Source organism: Schistocerca serialis, chromosome 11, assembly GCF_023864345.2.
Source record: "Schistocerca serialis cubense isolate TAMUIC-IGC-003099 chromosome 11, iqSchSeri2.2, whole genome shotgun sequence".
Taxonomy (NCBI): Eukaryota; Metazoa; Arthropoda; class Insecta; order Orthoptera; family Acrididae; genus Schistocerca; species Schistocerca serialis.
In genome coordinates, this window is record NC_064648.1 from 197,498,670 (window position 1) to 197,512,867 (window position 14,198).

At 39.4% G+C, this 14,198-nt stretch overlaps 1 protein-coding gene across 1 annotated transcript in view; it reads right to left on the reverse strand.

Moving 5' to 3' along the window:
- LOC126427310 (putative sodium-dependent multivitamin transporter) overlaps positions 1-14,198 on the reverse strand; it is a 143,641-nt gene that overhangs the window by 43,198 nt on the left and 86,245 nt on the right. Inside the window, exons 7-8 of the mRNA XM_050089614.1 lie at positions 13,895-14,045; positions 1,056-1,202 (exon numbers count right to left, since the gene is read on the reverse strand). Of these exons, the coding sequence (XP_049945571.1) occupies positions 1,056-1,202; positions 13,895-14,045 (298 nt within the window). The remainder of the gene's footprint in view (positions 1-1,055; positions 1,203-13,894; positions 14,046-14,198) is intronic.

A 14,198-nucleotide genomic window follows, 5' to 3' on the forward strand; every position in this document is an offset into this window, starting at 1 on the left:
TTACACTGTGGTTATTTGCAACTTGATACATTTGTGTTTAAAAACTTTTGTATTTCAGTAGCTGCTTTATCTCAGTTTCTGGTGTCTAGAGTGACTTACACAAAGCACTTCTAGTATTTTATTATACTACGTATAATGATTATCATGTGAAAGTATGATTAATAATGTATGTAAATGTGTCAAATGAGTTAGAAGAGAGATTGCATAATCAATGGAAAAGATTTTTATTTACTCAGGTCTAACATTAAAAACCTCTAAAATGACAGGAATCATCAATTTAATTACAGCAAAGAGAATGATAAAACATTTTGTACATTTTTAGTTTAGTCAGCACAATAAACACACATTTATACTTGTTTACTTTTGCAGAAATATATTATGCTTCTCTTTTTTAACAAGAAGAAACATCAAAGCTTGTACTTATTGGCTCCGTTCCCACCTGATAGAAGCATGTAATGGATTTATCATCATTCTCACATCCCCAGCTGGACCTGTAAGAGCTTTGGCAACTATCTACTTATCATATTTCTTTTTGTTTCGCATTTGTGGTGCGAATCACTTGGCTCCCAGAAGCATATATGATACATATATAGTGCTGTCTCACCAACATTACCTGTTTTTTTTTTTTTTTTTTTTTTTTTTTTTTTTTTTTTTTTTTTTTTTTTTTTTCCAGACCACTCCATCACTCACTCCAATTCAACCAGTCAAACACGTGTGAGTGTAAGTAACTGTGAACCAAATGTAATCAAAGGCTGTTCACTTATGTGCCATTTACAAAAGACAGAACATTTCTTGGCAGATGCTCATTCTCTTGTATCTTCTCCAGTGCAAACCAGGCTCCAGAAAACAAAAATGATTTACAATTCAAAACAAATAAGAAAGTAGGCCCATCCAGTTGATGCATTTGAAAACACACACACACACACACACACACACACACACACACACACTGATGCACAAACACCATACATCAACTGTTTTTAATATAGGGACATATGACATCCATCCACCCATAGCCCACATATTCCTCTCATCGCAGCTGCAGTAGGCCTCACCTTAAAGTAATCCTCCAATGTGACGGCAGCCAGCGAGTTGACAGCTGATGAGACGGTGCTCAGGGAACCACTGAAGATGCCAGCGATGAAGAGGCCCGGCAAGCCCGGCATGCCGCTCATTGTGTCCACCACATACAACGGCATCAGCTGCAAATGAAGTGCTCCTGTCATTCCGAGGGCAGCTGCATTACATCCGGCACAGGAGACCGTGACAGCGCTGACTCGGGTAAAGAGAGGATGGACCAACATGTGTCTGATTTCTTGTCAAATACCTCTCATTTCAGTTACTGCAACTGCATTGTAATTTGTACCAACTTGGAACTTCCTGGCAGACTAAAACTTGGTGCAGAGCAGGATTCAAACCTGAAATGTCACCATTCAGTGGAATGCTCTTCCTGGCTGAACTATCCTGGTACAGTTGGCACCCCGTCCTCACAGTCTGACAATTGCCAGTACCTCTCCACTACTTTTCAAACTTCACACAAGACTACCAGTACTCCTTACTCTATCACAAAATTATCTCAAATTACCTTATAAATTATGTAACAAGAACCAAATTTGTTACTGAAATAAAGCATCTAATTTCATTAGATACTTAGATACCTACTTACTGTGAAAAATTGGAAAGAAAGTTTGTGATATTGCTGTAAGTTTTACTGGAGTCAAGAGCAATAATTATATACACTGCCTGGCCAAGAAAGTGAAGCACTCTGAAGACTGATCAGATGTTAATGTAACAGAGCATGCATACACACACACATGTACACGTGCACGCACACGCACCCGCACATGTGCGCGCGCGCGTGCGCACACACACACACACACACACACACACACACACACACACACACACACACACACACACACACACACCTGCAACAGGTAGAATGGCCATAAGAGTGCATTACTGTTTTTTATGTTTTGTGTTGTTACCAGGTCTGGTACAATATAAAAAAGGCATGAACAGATTAGGACATTAAGTGGTCACTGTGAAGGAGACAGAGAAGCTGCATAATCATGTGAGAAGCGTTATCAGCACTTGCAGAGGCCTCATATTGAGTTTCCATTTGGGCAGATTTTCTAATTATGCAATATCCAAATTAAATTTTTGAAAACAGCTAAAAGTCACACTTTTTTTGTTGTATTGACTGGTTTCACTCTTCAGATTAACAAGAGCATCATCAGAATATACACTGTAAAAGATAAAAATTGAGGCAGTACAGGAAACTTACACTGACATCGCATGAAGTACATATTCTGCTTCCAGTATGGTGATTTACGTTTAAAGTTGGCTGACAGGCCTAAAGATTAATGTGGCTCTACTATAGTACTTAAACTTGTGTTTAAAGTGTGTTTAAAGTACAGCAGTAAACGATGACATAGATATGACAGCACGAGAGGAACATACAAGTAAATCTGTAAAAATCAAAATATCTTTCAAAATACATTATAAAAATACATATTTAAAATATCCATTCAAAAATGCACTCAAAACTACTGTTTTTAAAGATATTTCTAATAGGATGATATGGCAGGTAATATATGTTTCCAGAATGAGATTTTCACTCTGCAGCGGAGTGTGCGCTGATATGAAACTTCCTGGCAGATTAAAACTGTTTGCCGGACTGAGACTCGAACTCAGGATCTTTGCCTTTCGTGGGTAAGTGCTCTACCAAGCTCTACCAACTGAGCTACCCAAGTACAACTCACGCCCCGTCCTCGAAGCTTTACTTCTGCCAGTACCTCATCTCCTAACTTCCAAACTGTATATTAAATCATATACACACATCAAAAAAAGCTTTGCATCACCCCAGTTCCCAGAACTCCTAAAGATAGATGTTGTCTGTGGATATTGTATCACAGACACAGTCCCTTTGACTGTTCAGAGCTCCACTAAAAGTGCCCAAAGATGTAAACAACCATGCATCACCTATTAGATGGAGGGGACTGACAGCCAATCAGTTCCAGTGATTCCACCACGAAGGAGGTACACGGCTCATGTTGTCTATAGTTCAACCGTGCCTAGATGGTTAATTCTGCAGTTTGATCATGTCTGCATTGTAACTTTGTGCCAGGAAGGCTCTCAACAAAGGAAGTGTCCAGGCGTCTCAGTGTGAACCAAAGCAATGTTGTTCGGACATGGAGGAGATACAGAGAGACAGAAACTGTTGATGACATTCTTCAATCAGGCCGCCCAAGGGCTACTACTGCAATGGATGACCGTTACCTATAGACTATGGCTCAGAGGAACTCTGTCAGCAATGCCACGATGTTGAATGATGCTTTTTGTGCAACCACAGGATGTCATGACTCGACTCAAACTGTGCCCAATAGGCTGCACGGTTTAAAACTTCCCTCCCGACATCCGGGGCAAGGTCCATCTGTGCAACCACGACACCGTGCAGCGCGGTACAGTTGGGCCCCTACAACAGGCCGAATAGATCACATCAGTGTATCAAGCATTCATGACTAAGACATCATGACTGAACTGCTTAATCTTCTTCAGCTCTTGCAAACATACTCTTAATACATAGTACATGGAACAGAAAATACATTGGATTAATTAAGTGCTAAAAAAATTTGTCTAAGGTTTTATGGTCAAAGGAGGGGGTTTCTGGAGTTGTGCTTTTATTTATATTGAACTTTTGAAAGCACGGAGATCAGCTTCTAGTCTTTCATATATTGTAGTTACTATTTTGACTACAGTAACTATCCAGTTTGTGTGTCTCTTTCGTATCATCATGGGAAATAAGACGTCATTTGGTTTATATTTGCGCTCCTCCTGAGTGTTTGTAGAACTGTTTGTACTCTGGCAATCTTTTGACATTCAGAAATATTTTGACGTCTACCCCGTGAGCTAAGCACGAGGGCAGATGCGCGGAAGTAGCTGCGCACGGCCAGTGGCATGGGGCTGATGACTGTACATGACCAGTTGCGCACGCGCATTCGATGACTGGTGGTTATTTACTTGTGACGGTCGTAATTTCTTTCGCTGTGATGTGTTGCTCATGAAGACTTAGTGAAGTAAAAACTCGACTGGATCCATTACACTGTCAACACATCGAGTCATATCTGCAGAAACAGAATATAAAATGACTTTTGATCTTAATAATATGAATATTTATATATGTGTTTGGAGAGAAAGACAGAGACTGATTTTTGATTCAGATTTTTACTTTAAGTCAAACGGCTCAAAGTCAAAGATATAGTAGCAACAGCAATTGAGAGATTCATACCTCAAATTGGTAACAGATGTAACTGATCCCCCGTGGTAAACAAAACAGGTCCGAACTCTGTTGCAGAGGCAATGGAAAAAGCATGCGAAGTTCAGAAGAATGCGAAATTCCGAAGATTGGCTAAAATTTACAGACGCGCGAAATTTGGCACGGATTTCAATGCGAGATGCCTTTAATAGGTTCCACAACGAAACATTGTCTCAAAATTTGGTAGAAAATCCAAAGAAATTCTGGTCGTATGTAAAGTACACAAGTGGCAAGACGCAGTCAATACCTTCGCTGTGCAGTGCCGATGGTACTATTACCGACGACTGTGCCGCTAAAGCGGAGTTATTGAACGCAGTTTTCCAAAATTCCTTCACCAGGGAAGACGAATGGAATATACCAGAATTTGAAACACTAACAGCTGCTAGCATGAGTTTCTTAGAAGTAGATACCTTAGGGGTTGTGAAGCAACTCAAATCGCTTGATACGGGCAAGTCTTCACGTCCAGATTGTATACCGATTAGGTTCCTTTCAGATTACACTGATACAATAGCTCCCTACTTAGCAATCACATACAACCGCTCGCTCACCGATGGATCTCTACCTACAGATTGGAAAACTGCGCAGGTCGCACCAGTGTTTAAGAAGGGTAGTAGGAGTAATCCATCGAACTACAGACCTTTATCATTGACATCAGTTTGCAGTAGGGTTTTGGAGCATATACTGTATTCAAACATTATGAATCACCTCGAAGGGAACGATCTATTGATACGTAATCAGCATGGTTTCATAAAACATCATTCTTGTGCAACGGAGCTAGCTCCTTATTCGCACGAAGTAATGGCCGCTATCGACAGAGGATCTCAAGTTGATTCCGTATTTCTAGATTTCTGGAAAGCTTTTAACACCGTTCCTCACAAGCAACTTCTAATCAAGCTGCGGGCCTATGGGGTATCGTCTCAGTTGTGCGACTGGATTCGTGATTTCCTGTCAGGAAGGTCGCAGTTCGTAGTAACAGACAGCAAACCATCGAGTAAAACTGAAGTGATATCAGGTGTTCCCCAGGGAAGCATCCTGGGACCTCTGCTGTTCCTGATCTATATAAATGACCTGGGTGACAATCTGAGCAGTTCTCTTAGGTTGTTCACAGATGATGCTGTAATTTACCGTCTAGTAAGGTCATCCGAAGACCAGTATCAGTTGCAAAGCAACTTAGAAAAGATTGCTGTATGGTGTGGCAGGTGGAAGTTGACGTTAAATAACGAAAAGTGTGAGGTGATCCACACGAGTTCCAAAAGAAATCCGTTGGAATTCGATTACTCGATAAATAGTACAATTCTCAAGGCTGTCAATTCAACTAAGTACCTGGGTGTTAAAATCACGAACAACTTCAGTTGGAAAGACCACATAGATAATATTGTGGGGAATGCGAGCCAAAGGTTGCATTTCATTGGCAGGACACTTAGAAGATGCAACAAGTCCACTAAAGAGACAGCTTACACTACACTCGTTCATCCTCTGTTAGAATATTGCTGCACGGTGTGGGATCCTAACCCAGTGGGATTGACGGAGGACATCGAAAGGGTGCAAAAAAGGGCAACTCGTTTTGTATTATCATGTAATAGGGGAGAGAGTGTGGCAGATATGATATGCGAGTTGTGATGGAAGTCATTAAAGCAAAGACTTTTTCATTGCAGCGAAATCTATTTACGAAATTTCAGTCACCAACTTTCTCTTCTGAATGCGAAAATATTTTGTTGAGCCCCGAACAGAAAGATTTAGGTGTTCGTTTTTCCCGCGCACTGTTCGGGAGTGGAATGGTAGGGAGATAGTATGATTGTGGTTCGATGAACCCTCTGCCAAGCACTTAAATGTGAATTGCAGAGTAATCATGTAGATGTAGATGTAGATGAAGTCTTAACTGGTACCTGAATTTTGGTTGCTATCTCCTTAAATTATCAACTTCTGCACCAGTTGGTGACGTATTATAATTTGTTGGAAGTTATTGTTCTTTAAGGTTTAAAATACCATATTGCAGATAGCTTTGAGGCCAAGTTTTCATTGCTTTTCATACATACAGGACCACCGTTGTAAGTAAATAAGATAAAACAGAAATCTGCTTTTTGTGAGGAAAGGAGATTGCTTGGCACACAAACTTCCTTCAAACTACATGTCCCGCTACATCAAAATTGGTCAGTGGAGTTCAGCAACATATTATTGTACAAGATCATAATCCAATTACTGTAATTAAGAAATTATGAAAGGTTGTTACGTATTGAATGAAAACTGTAGAGAATGCATTTCCTTTCCTGTATTTTAATGAACTTTGTACACTTACAATTCTGTCGATTGATAGCCAGCGACGACAATGAAGTTCACCTCCTTTTCCAAAAACAAGATGTTTCTATTCTTCACTTCCAGAAAATTTGTATACATAAATGTTTGGCAACTCTTACACATACTTTACTCAGTTTTATCACTAAAATATCAATTTTCATTAAATGTCACAATACGTTCTGAGCGACAGCCTAGCAACACATCCTCTTTCCACAAGATACAGATTAACCATCCTCTTTTTTTTTTATTAAATCAATTGTCTTTTTTTAGAGTCCATACTCAAAGATTCACAACTACTATCACTGCGGGGATGGCGCGCTAAAGAGTCTTTTGCTGTCCAGCTGCACTTCACTTCACTTCACATACTTTTTGAATCACATTTACATTTACAGTATTTACATACATTACTGAGATTCTCAGTATAAAATCAGGCACATATTAGTTTCAAAAAAGGGCAGTGAGGCTCACATAACATTACAACATGTTTGGAGACAACCTGATGTCAGGCAGATTGCCTTAGACACACTGTCCAGCGAATGCACTAAGGTGGAGGTTGCCTGCTGTTTTGGGGTGGCATTATGTGGGGACGAGGTACGCTGCTGGTAGTCATGGAGGCACTGTAACGGTGGCATGATACATGAATGCCATCCTCCAACCGATAGTGAAACCATATCGGCAGTATATTGGCATATCTTAACGGACGACAATTTGCGCCCCCTTCATGCACATCTTGTGAATGACTTCCTTCAGGATAATGACACCACTCAACTAGAGTTGCCAGCATGTTCTCTAGACATGAACTCTATCACCTGGGATAGATTGGAAATGGCTGTTTATGGACGTAACCCACCAACAACTCCAAGGGATCTACGCCGAATTGCCATTGAGGAGTGGGACAACCTGGACCAACAGTACCTTGATGAACTTGTGGACAGTATGCCACGACGAATACAGGCATGCATCAATGCAAGAGGACGTGCTGCTGGGTATCAGAGGCACCGGGGTGTACAGCAGTCTGGACCACCACCTCTGAAGGTCTTGCTGTATGGTGGTACAACATGCAATGTGTGGTTTTCATGAGCAATAAGAGGGCAGAAATTATGTTTATGTTGATCTCTATTCCAGTTTACTGTACAGGTTCTGGAACTCTCAAAACCGAGGTAATGCAAGAGTTTTTTGATGAATGTAAATTACGAATGATGAGGAGGAATGCTTTTTTTTATGTTTGTAAACTGACTGGAAAATTTTTGGTGTAATCAGTGACATAAATCCTTAGTTTGTTATTATTTGTCTGCAACTATCAACAATGTTTAGGTTGTATCGATTTTAACCATCCATTTTATGATACATAATAAAAATGATGTTACATCAAAATAAAGAAGGAATTTTTAAATCCAACTGCAGAATTACAGTTGATTAAATCTTTTTCATTGAAAATTAAGCGTGAAGCAAAAGCAAGAGTAAATTAAAGAGTAAATTTATACTATGCATAACCCATCATCCAACTAAGTTCATTGTGTTTGAGATGGCAACTAAACACCCTTCAGGGAGTGAAATCACAAAATAAAGTGAATCTGAACATTTAGCTCAAACTTTAATGTAACAAACAGAGAATGTGAGACTGTTGTATTAAATACACTTGTTTTGTATACAAGCCAATTCAGTTCATTTTCATTTCAAACAATCATGTGTATGATTTTTTTCCAGAACCTATTCTTTATGATATTTGGAAGTATGTATTGAAATTACTTTAACTGAGTGTAGGATCCAGCCTTATAAACAGATTAGTTCAATTGTTTGTAATATAAACCCCTGTTACATTTATTCTCGTAACTGCAAATTGATATGATGTAATGTATGTAAAATAATATGAATTGGCGTAAGAAACCACTACAATTGAAGGGAAGGGATGTTACAATTTAATTGTGTTTAAAATTACACATTTATACAATTAATTTTTTAGGCCCGATGTAAATTTTCATTTGAAGGGATACAAATTGATAAAATTTTACTGCAAAAATTTTAATTATATAATATGATGTATAGCATAGTGTCTCTAGATAGTTTTCTAATTACTATTTATAACTGTACCTAAATTCAAACATAATCATCAATAGTGCATGTACTAGTTTACATTGTCAACAACATGTTTATGTTCTATTGACTCTGCTTACTAAACTAGTATGTTATGATAAAGTATGCATTGTGATCAGTCACATGAAGCTGGAGAAGCTTGAACAATGTTGTGAAAATGGAAGCTGTATTCTCTAGAAACAGTAACGTGTGTTCAGAAGTTATTCTCTGAATAAATCATAAAACTGATCATTTGGAGTTTGAATGCTACCTTGAGACGAAATTACTATTCACAAACTGCAGAATTTAGATGCCATGATATCTTCAGTGAAAAGAACTCATGCCACACACATTAGTTTAGTATGAGTTATAAATGTAGCATCACAGTTCTAAAACATTTCATTGCAAATAAGTCATTAACAACTTTAAGCATTTGCAATTAACTGTCCTTGAAATCTTGAACTTTATTACAATATGTTAAAATGACAATATAAATCTACCATGGATGGTTTGAAGCTTTACTTGAAGAATATCATTTCTTTTTAAGAATAAAATTAAAAAATGGTTCAAATGGCTCTAAGCACTATGGGACTTAACAGCTGAGATCATCAGTCCCCTAGAACTTAGAACTACTTAAACCTAACTAACCTAAGGACATCACATGCATCCATGCCCGAGGCAGGATTTGAACCTGCAACGATAGCAGCAGTGCAGTTCTGGACTGAAGCGCCTAGAACCACTCAGCCACAGCGGCTGGCAAGTATAAAATTATTTCAAAATCATTTTCTTGTGCAAATGTGCACTCCTCTATTTAAAAAAATTTCAAGCTGTCAAAAGAATGTAATGAAATGTGTATGACCTGTAAATTCGGACCAACGATAGAGAAATCAGCCTGTGGCTGAAACAAATCAGAGGAATTTTAATATATGTTAAGAAAAAAATTAGGTGCAAAATTTCTCTCAGAAAACTGATTCTCAATTCTTCTCAAACTGATCAGATGTATTTTGTTAATGTCTCTGTAGTAGATATAGATTTGATTTGTAATTAAATATGTTAAAAAATGGTTACATTCTTGTTTTCATTTATAAGGAAATGTTCTCAGAATTGTCAAGTTGTATGTGAATTAGGGTTTTTGTAATTTTTATTTCAGAAAAGCTAGCTAGAATCATGAGCTCAGCAGATCGTGGTAAAGACACACAAAATGTTGAATGCAATGCACATTCAGCCACTGATTTCATTCTGCTATAAGCAAAGTCCACCCCTGGGGTTATTTGAAGATTATTTAACAGTGACTTGTGATGATTCTGAGCAAGTGTCCTGGGCGAGGGTCATCGTTCACCTCTTCTCGGCCATCCCGGAACCTTTTTAACCACTTATTCATGGTCGGTTCCTCCAGAGAATTGTCCACCCCTGAGGTTATTTGAAGATTATTTAACAGTGACTTGTGATGATTCAAACTGCATGTGAACTGACCATTGTCTCCAAACAGTGAATCTGCTGCTCTCTCTTCTGTCAGATACAGGCCCTGCACAACTGATGGCAATGTTATATTACTATCGCTCATAAATGGTAAAAACTTTAGGAGAAAATTTTATTCTGAAATGCATTCCTTTTAGATGCGTATCAGATGCAGTAGGGACAATACGAGGTTTGTCCGGAAAATACGTAAAAAAGTTGAATAATGTCTTTATGTTACATGTTGCAGTCATCGCCAGGTGGGACTACTGCTGTAATCAATCCCATCAACGCACAGTTCGAGTCAGAGCACTCTGCGTGAGGGTGGAAGTGTGCGGCAGCTTGTTGACAGTCACCCTTTTTCACCTGCCATTGGCATGGAGCTCTCTCTGATTGAGGAACAGCACGTCAACATCAAGTTTCTTGCAAAGCTAGGCAAGAACGGCCATGAGATTTTTGAGTGTTTGAAAAAGGTTTACGAAGGCAATTCTCTGAAGGAACCGACCATGAACAAATGGTTAAAAAGGTTCCGAGATGTCCGAGAAGAGGTGAACGATGACCCTCGCCCAGGACACCCGTCGACATCGAGTTCCGATGCAAATGTTGAACAAATTCGGGCTTGTTTTCTTAAAGACCATAGATTGACAGTCAGAATGATTGCTGATGAGCTGTCAATCCCCAAAACAATCATTCACGAAATCCTGACACAAAAACTTGAAATGAAAAAATTGTATGTGAAAATCGTACCTAAGCTTTTGACGCCAGAACAGAAAGCAAAGAGGGTCGAGTGCTGTGAGGATTGGTTGGAAGCAGAGGAACGAGGGGACTTTCTCAACCGAGTCATCACTGGAGACGAGTTCTGCTTTTACGAATTCGATGTGGAGCTCAAATCTCAAAGCAAGGAATGGAAACTAACAGGAGAACAGAGAACAAAAAAGTCGCGAAAATCAAGGTCCAATGTGAAGACAATGTTGATTGTTTTCTTTGATTCTAGGGGCATTGTTCACAAGGAATTTGTCCCTCCCGGCCAGAGAGTGAATGGAAATTTTTACGTTGTAGCTCTGACATGTCTCAGAGCTCATGTGGCCCGAGTTCGACTGGAGTTGGCAAAAGGGGGGCAGGTGGATCCTTCATCACGACAATGCACCCGCTCACACGTCGCTCGTTGTGCGAGAGTTTTTGGCCCGAAGCTCAATCACCATGACAGACCACCCGCCTCATTCACCTGATTTAGCCCCGCGTGACTTCTTCATGTTCCCGAAATGCAAAATGGTGCTTCGGGGGCGGCACTTGGGAGATGTGGAAGCCATCGAGGCGGAAACGACACGGCAACTGAACAACATCACAACTGAAGACTTTCAGCAATGTTATCAACAGTGGAAACGGTGTTGGCAGAAGTGTATTGCGTCTCAGAGCGAGTACTTTGAAGGAGACCATATTGTAGTACCTGAATAATTGTAAAATAAAGTTATTATTCAACTTTTATACATATTTTCCGGGCAAACCTCGTACATGCCACCTCAACAATGACCATTGCTCAACTGCTCAATAAGAGAGAAATTAAATTCATTTATTCAAATTCTGCTACTTTATTCAAATTCTGCTACTTTATTCAAATATTGGAACAAAAATGCATCATGTTACAAAGTAACCTGAAAAAAATATAAGAGTCTGTATATTGAACATCAGCTACTGCACTCAGTTGGTGAAACATGTAAGTAAAAATTCATTTCTATTTCACATTCTCATACAACTACACAGTATGTGCAACAAACTCAACCACATTTCAAAATAATGCACAAAGTGAATTTAGTCTTCTGCACTGAATGTAAATGGGGATGCTACAACTGGAAATCCTAGAAAAAAGATATCATTGAGAAATGGCCTAGCCACAGCAGAGGGGTCTGTTTCCAGATTGAACCTCTAACACTAAGTCAAGTGTGTATAGTTACAGAAAGGATAGATTGCTGCTCACTGTAAATGTGACACATTGATCTGCAGACAGGTACTATAAAAAGACTGTTACACATTAGACTTTTGGCCAAAGTCTTCATCAGGGAAGAGAAACACACATGCATTCACACAAGCAAGCACACTTCACACTCTACCACTGTCTCTGGCCACTCTGACCAGAATACTAAAAGTTGAATGTGTAACGCTTTGGCTGTCTGCAAGTAAATGTGTCAGCTTTACAGTGAGTAATAATATATCCTTTCCATAATTGTTGATATTCTAATTATAGTTTCGATTGTTTCATACAACTTAGAATTATAAACAATACATCAAATGAAAGAGCAACTCAGTCTTGCTTGTATACCTGTGCTTAAGCATTGCTTTCTGTCTCTTCCATTACAAAGTGCTGGTAACAAAGATGGTGATTAGAGAACTAAGGTTTTTGTATTTTACAGTTTGCCATGTTTGAATTTGTTACTACAGTCCTATGTGCATACCATATTAAGTTTCCCTCTAACCTTCCTGGTTATAACAACATCTGTAAATGATATCATCAGTTTTGAGATACCGGCTCCCTTTGCAGTGACTGAAGAAATTGTACGAATGAGACAGTCTTTCCCAGTGAATCGGTTGGGAAGGCTAGGCATGAATTAGCAATTCCAATGATATCTCTGAGGAGATTTAATGAGACTTTTATAACTATGTCTTTATTATTTGGAGTTGTCACGGGCTCTGAAGCGTACAGACTACAGCTTACATGCTAGCTTTGCTAATGAAGTTTTGCTGCATGACAAAGATTTTCTGCGTCATGTCATCTTCAGTGATGAACTGACATTTCACCTAAGTGAAAATATGTGAACGCACACAATGTGTGCATCTGGGAATCCATAAATCCCCACAAAATGACACAGTTGCAATGAGGCCCTCCTAAATTGAATGTTTTTGTGCCATATCCTGACAGAAAGCTTATGGTCCCTCCTTTTTTGGTGAAGCAACTGTAACTGGTATTTTGTGATGCACAAGAACTCTGGCTCTTTCTTCAATTGGGAGAAGCTCAAGCACAGAACTTTATTTGGAAGCAAAATTGTGGGCGACTTCAGTAACATAATTCAGTATGTAATTGGTTAAATGACGTCATACTCTACCACCGGTTTGGCCTCAGGGCGTGAGATGAAAGAGCTCCTTTTGAATGCCCTCCATTTCACCCAGTCTGACACCATGTGATTTTTTTTCCTTTGGAGGTTCACAACGGGTCACTTAAATGAGCATCTCCTATCAGCTGATCTACCTGATTTAAGAAACAAGACTGAGGCAGCTGCTGGAACAATTGCTACAGACAGATTGATAAAGGTTTGGGAAGAACTTGCCTATTGACTGTGTGTGCCATGTGACAAATATGCTCACACTGAACATTTTTAAGAAGAACCATTGGAGCTGCTCTTTCATTTGGTGTATTATTTATAATTGCAGGTTGAGTATAATAAATGGTATAAAACCTTAAAACCTCAAGATTCAGTTTGAAACATCCAGTACATACTAAAGTGGTTGGTTGCTGTATTCCTTAAAGTAATACAGTTCACAGCCACACAGCTCAATAACCAGTAAAATGCATAAATCAATCTTTTCAGTAATAACGACTACCTCTAATATAGTTCTGTTAACCTTTAAGATCTCGCAACAAATGGAAATGTCTATACTTTGGACCTTGTCCAAATGAAGTTTTGACACCACTCATCAGTCTCCAACCCTCTCCCCCTCCCCCACATCCCCCCCCCCCCCACACACACACACAGCACTGACCTGGTCTAGCCTCTCGATCCTCTTGCTGGTGAGTGGGTCACAGGTGTAGTAGTAGGAGTACATGGCCAGACCAGCGAACGAAGTGGTCAGGCTGAGCAAACTAAGTACCGGCCATGACCACCAGAGGGCGCGCTGTGCCGTTGCCAGATCCCTGCAACAAACACATTCACGTCTACATATCTATACCTGCACATCTATATCTGCACCTACATCTACACATCACATGGGGGTTGAGAGCTGTAGGGTGTGCACTACACATTAGAGACTGCTATTCAGGTAGCTGACTCTTCATCCATCTAGATAA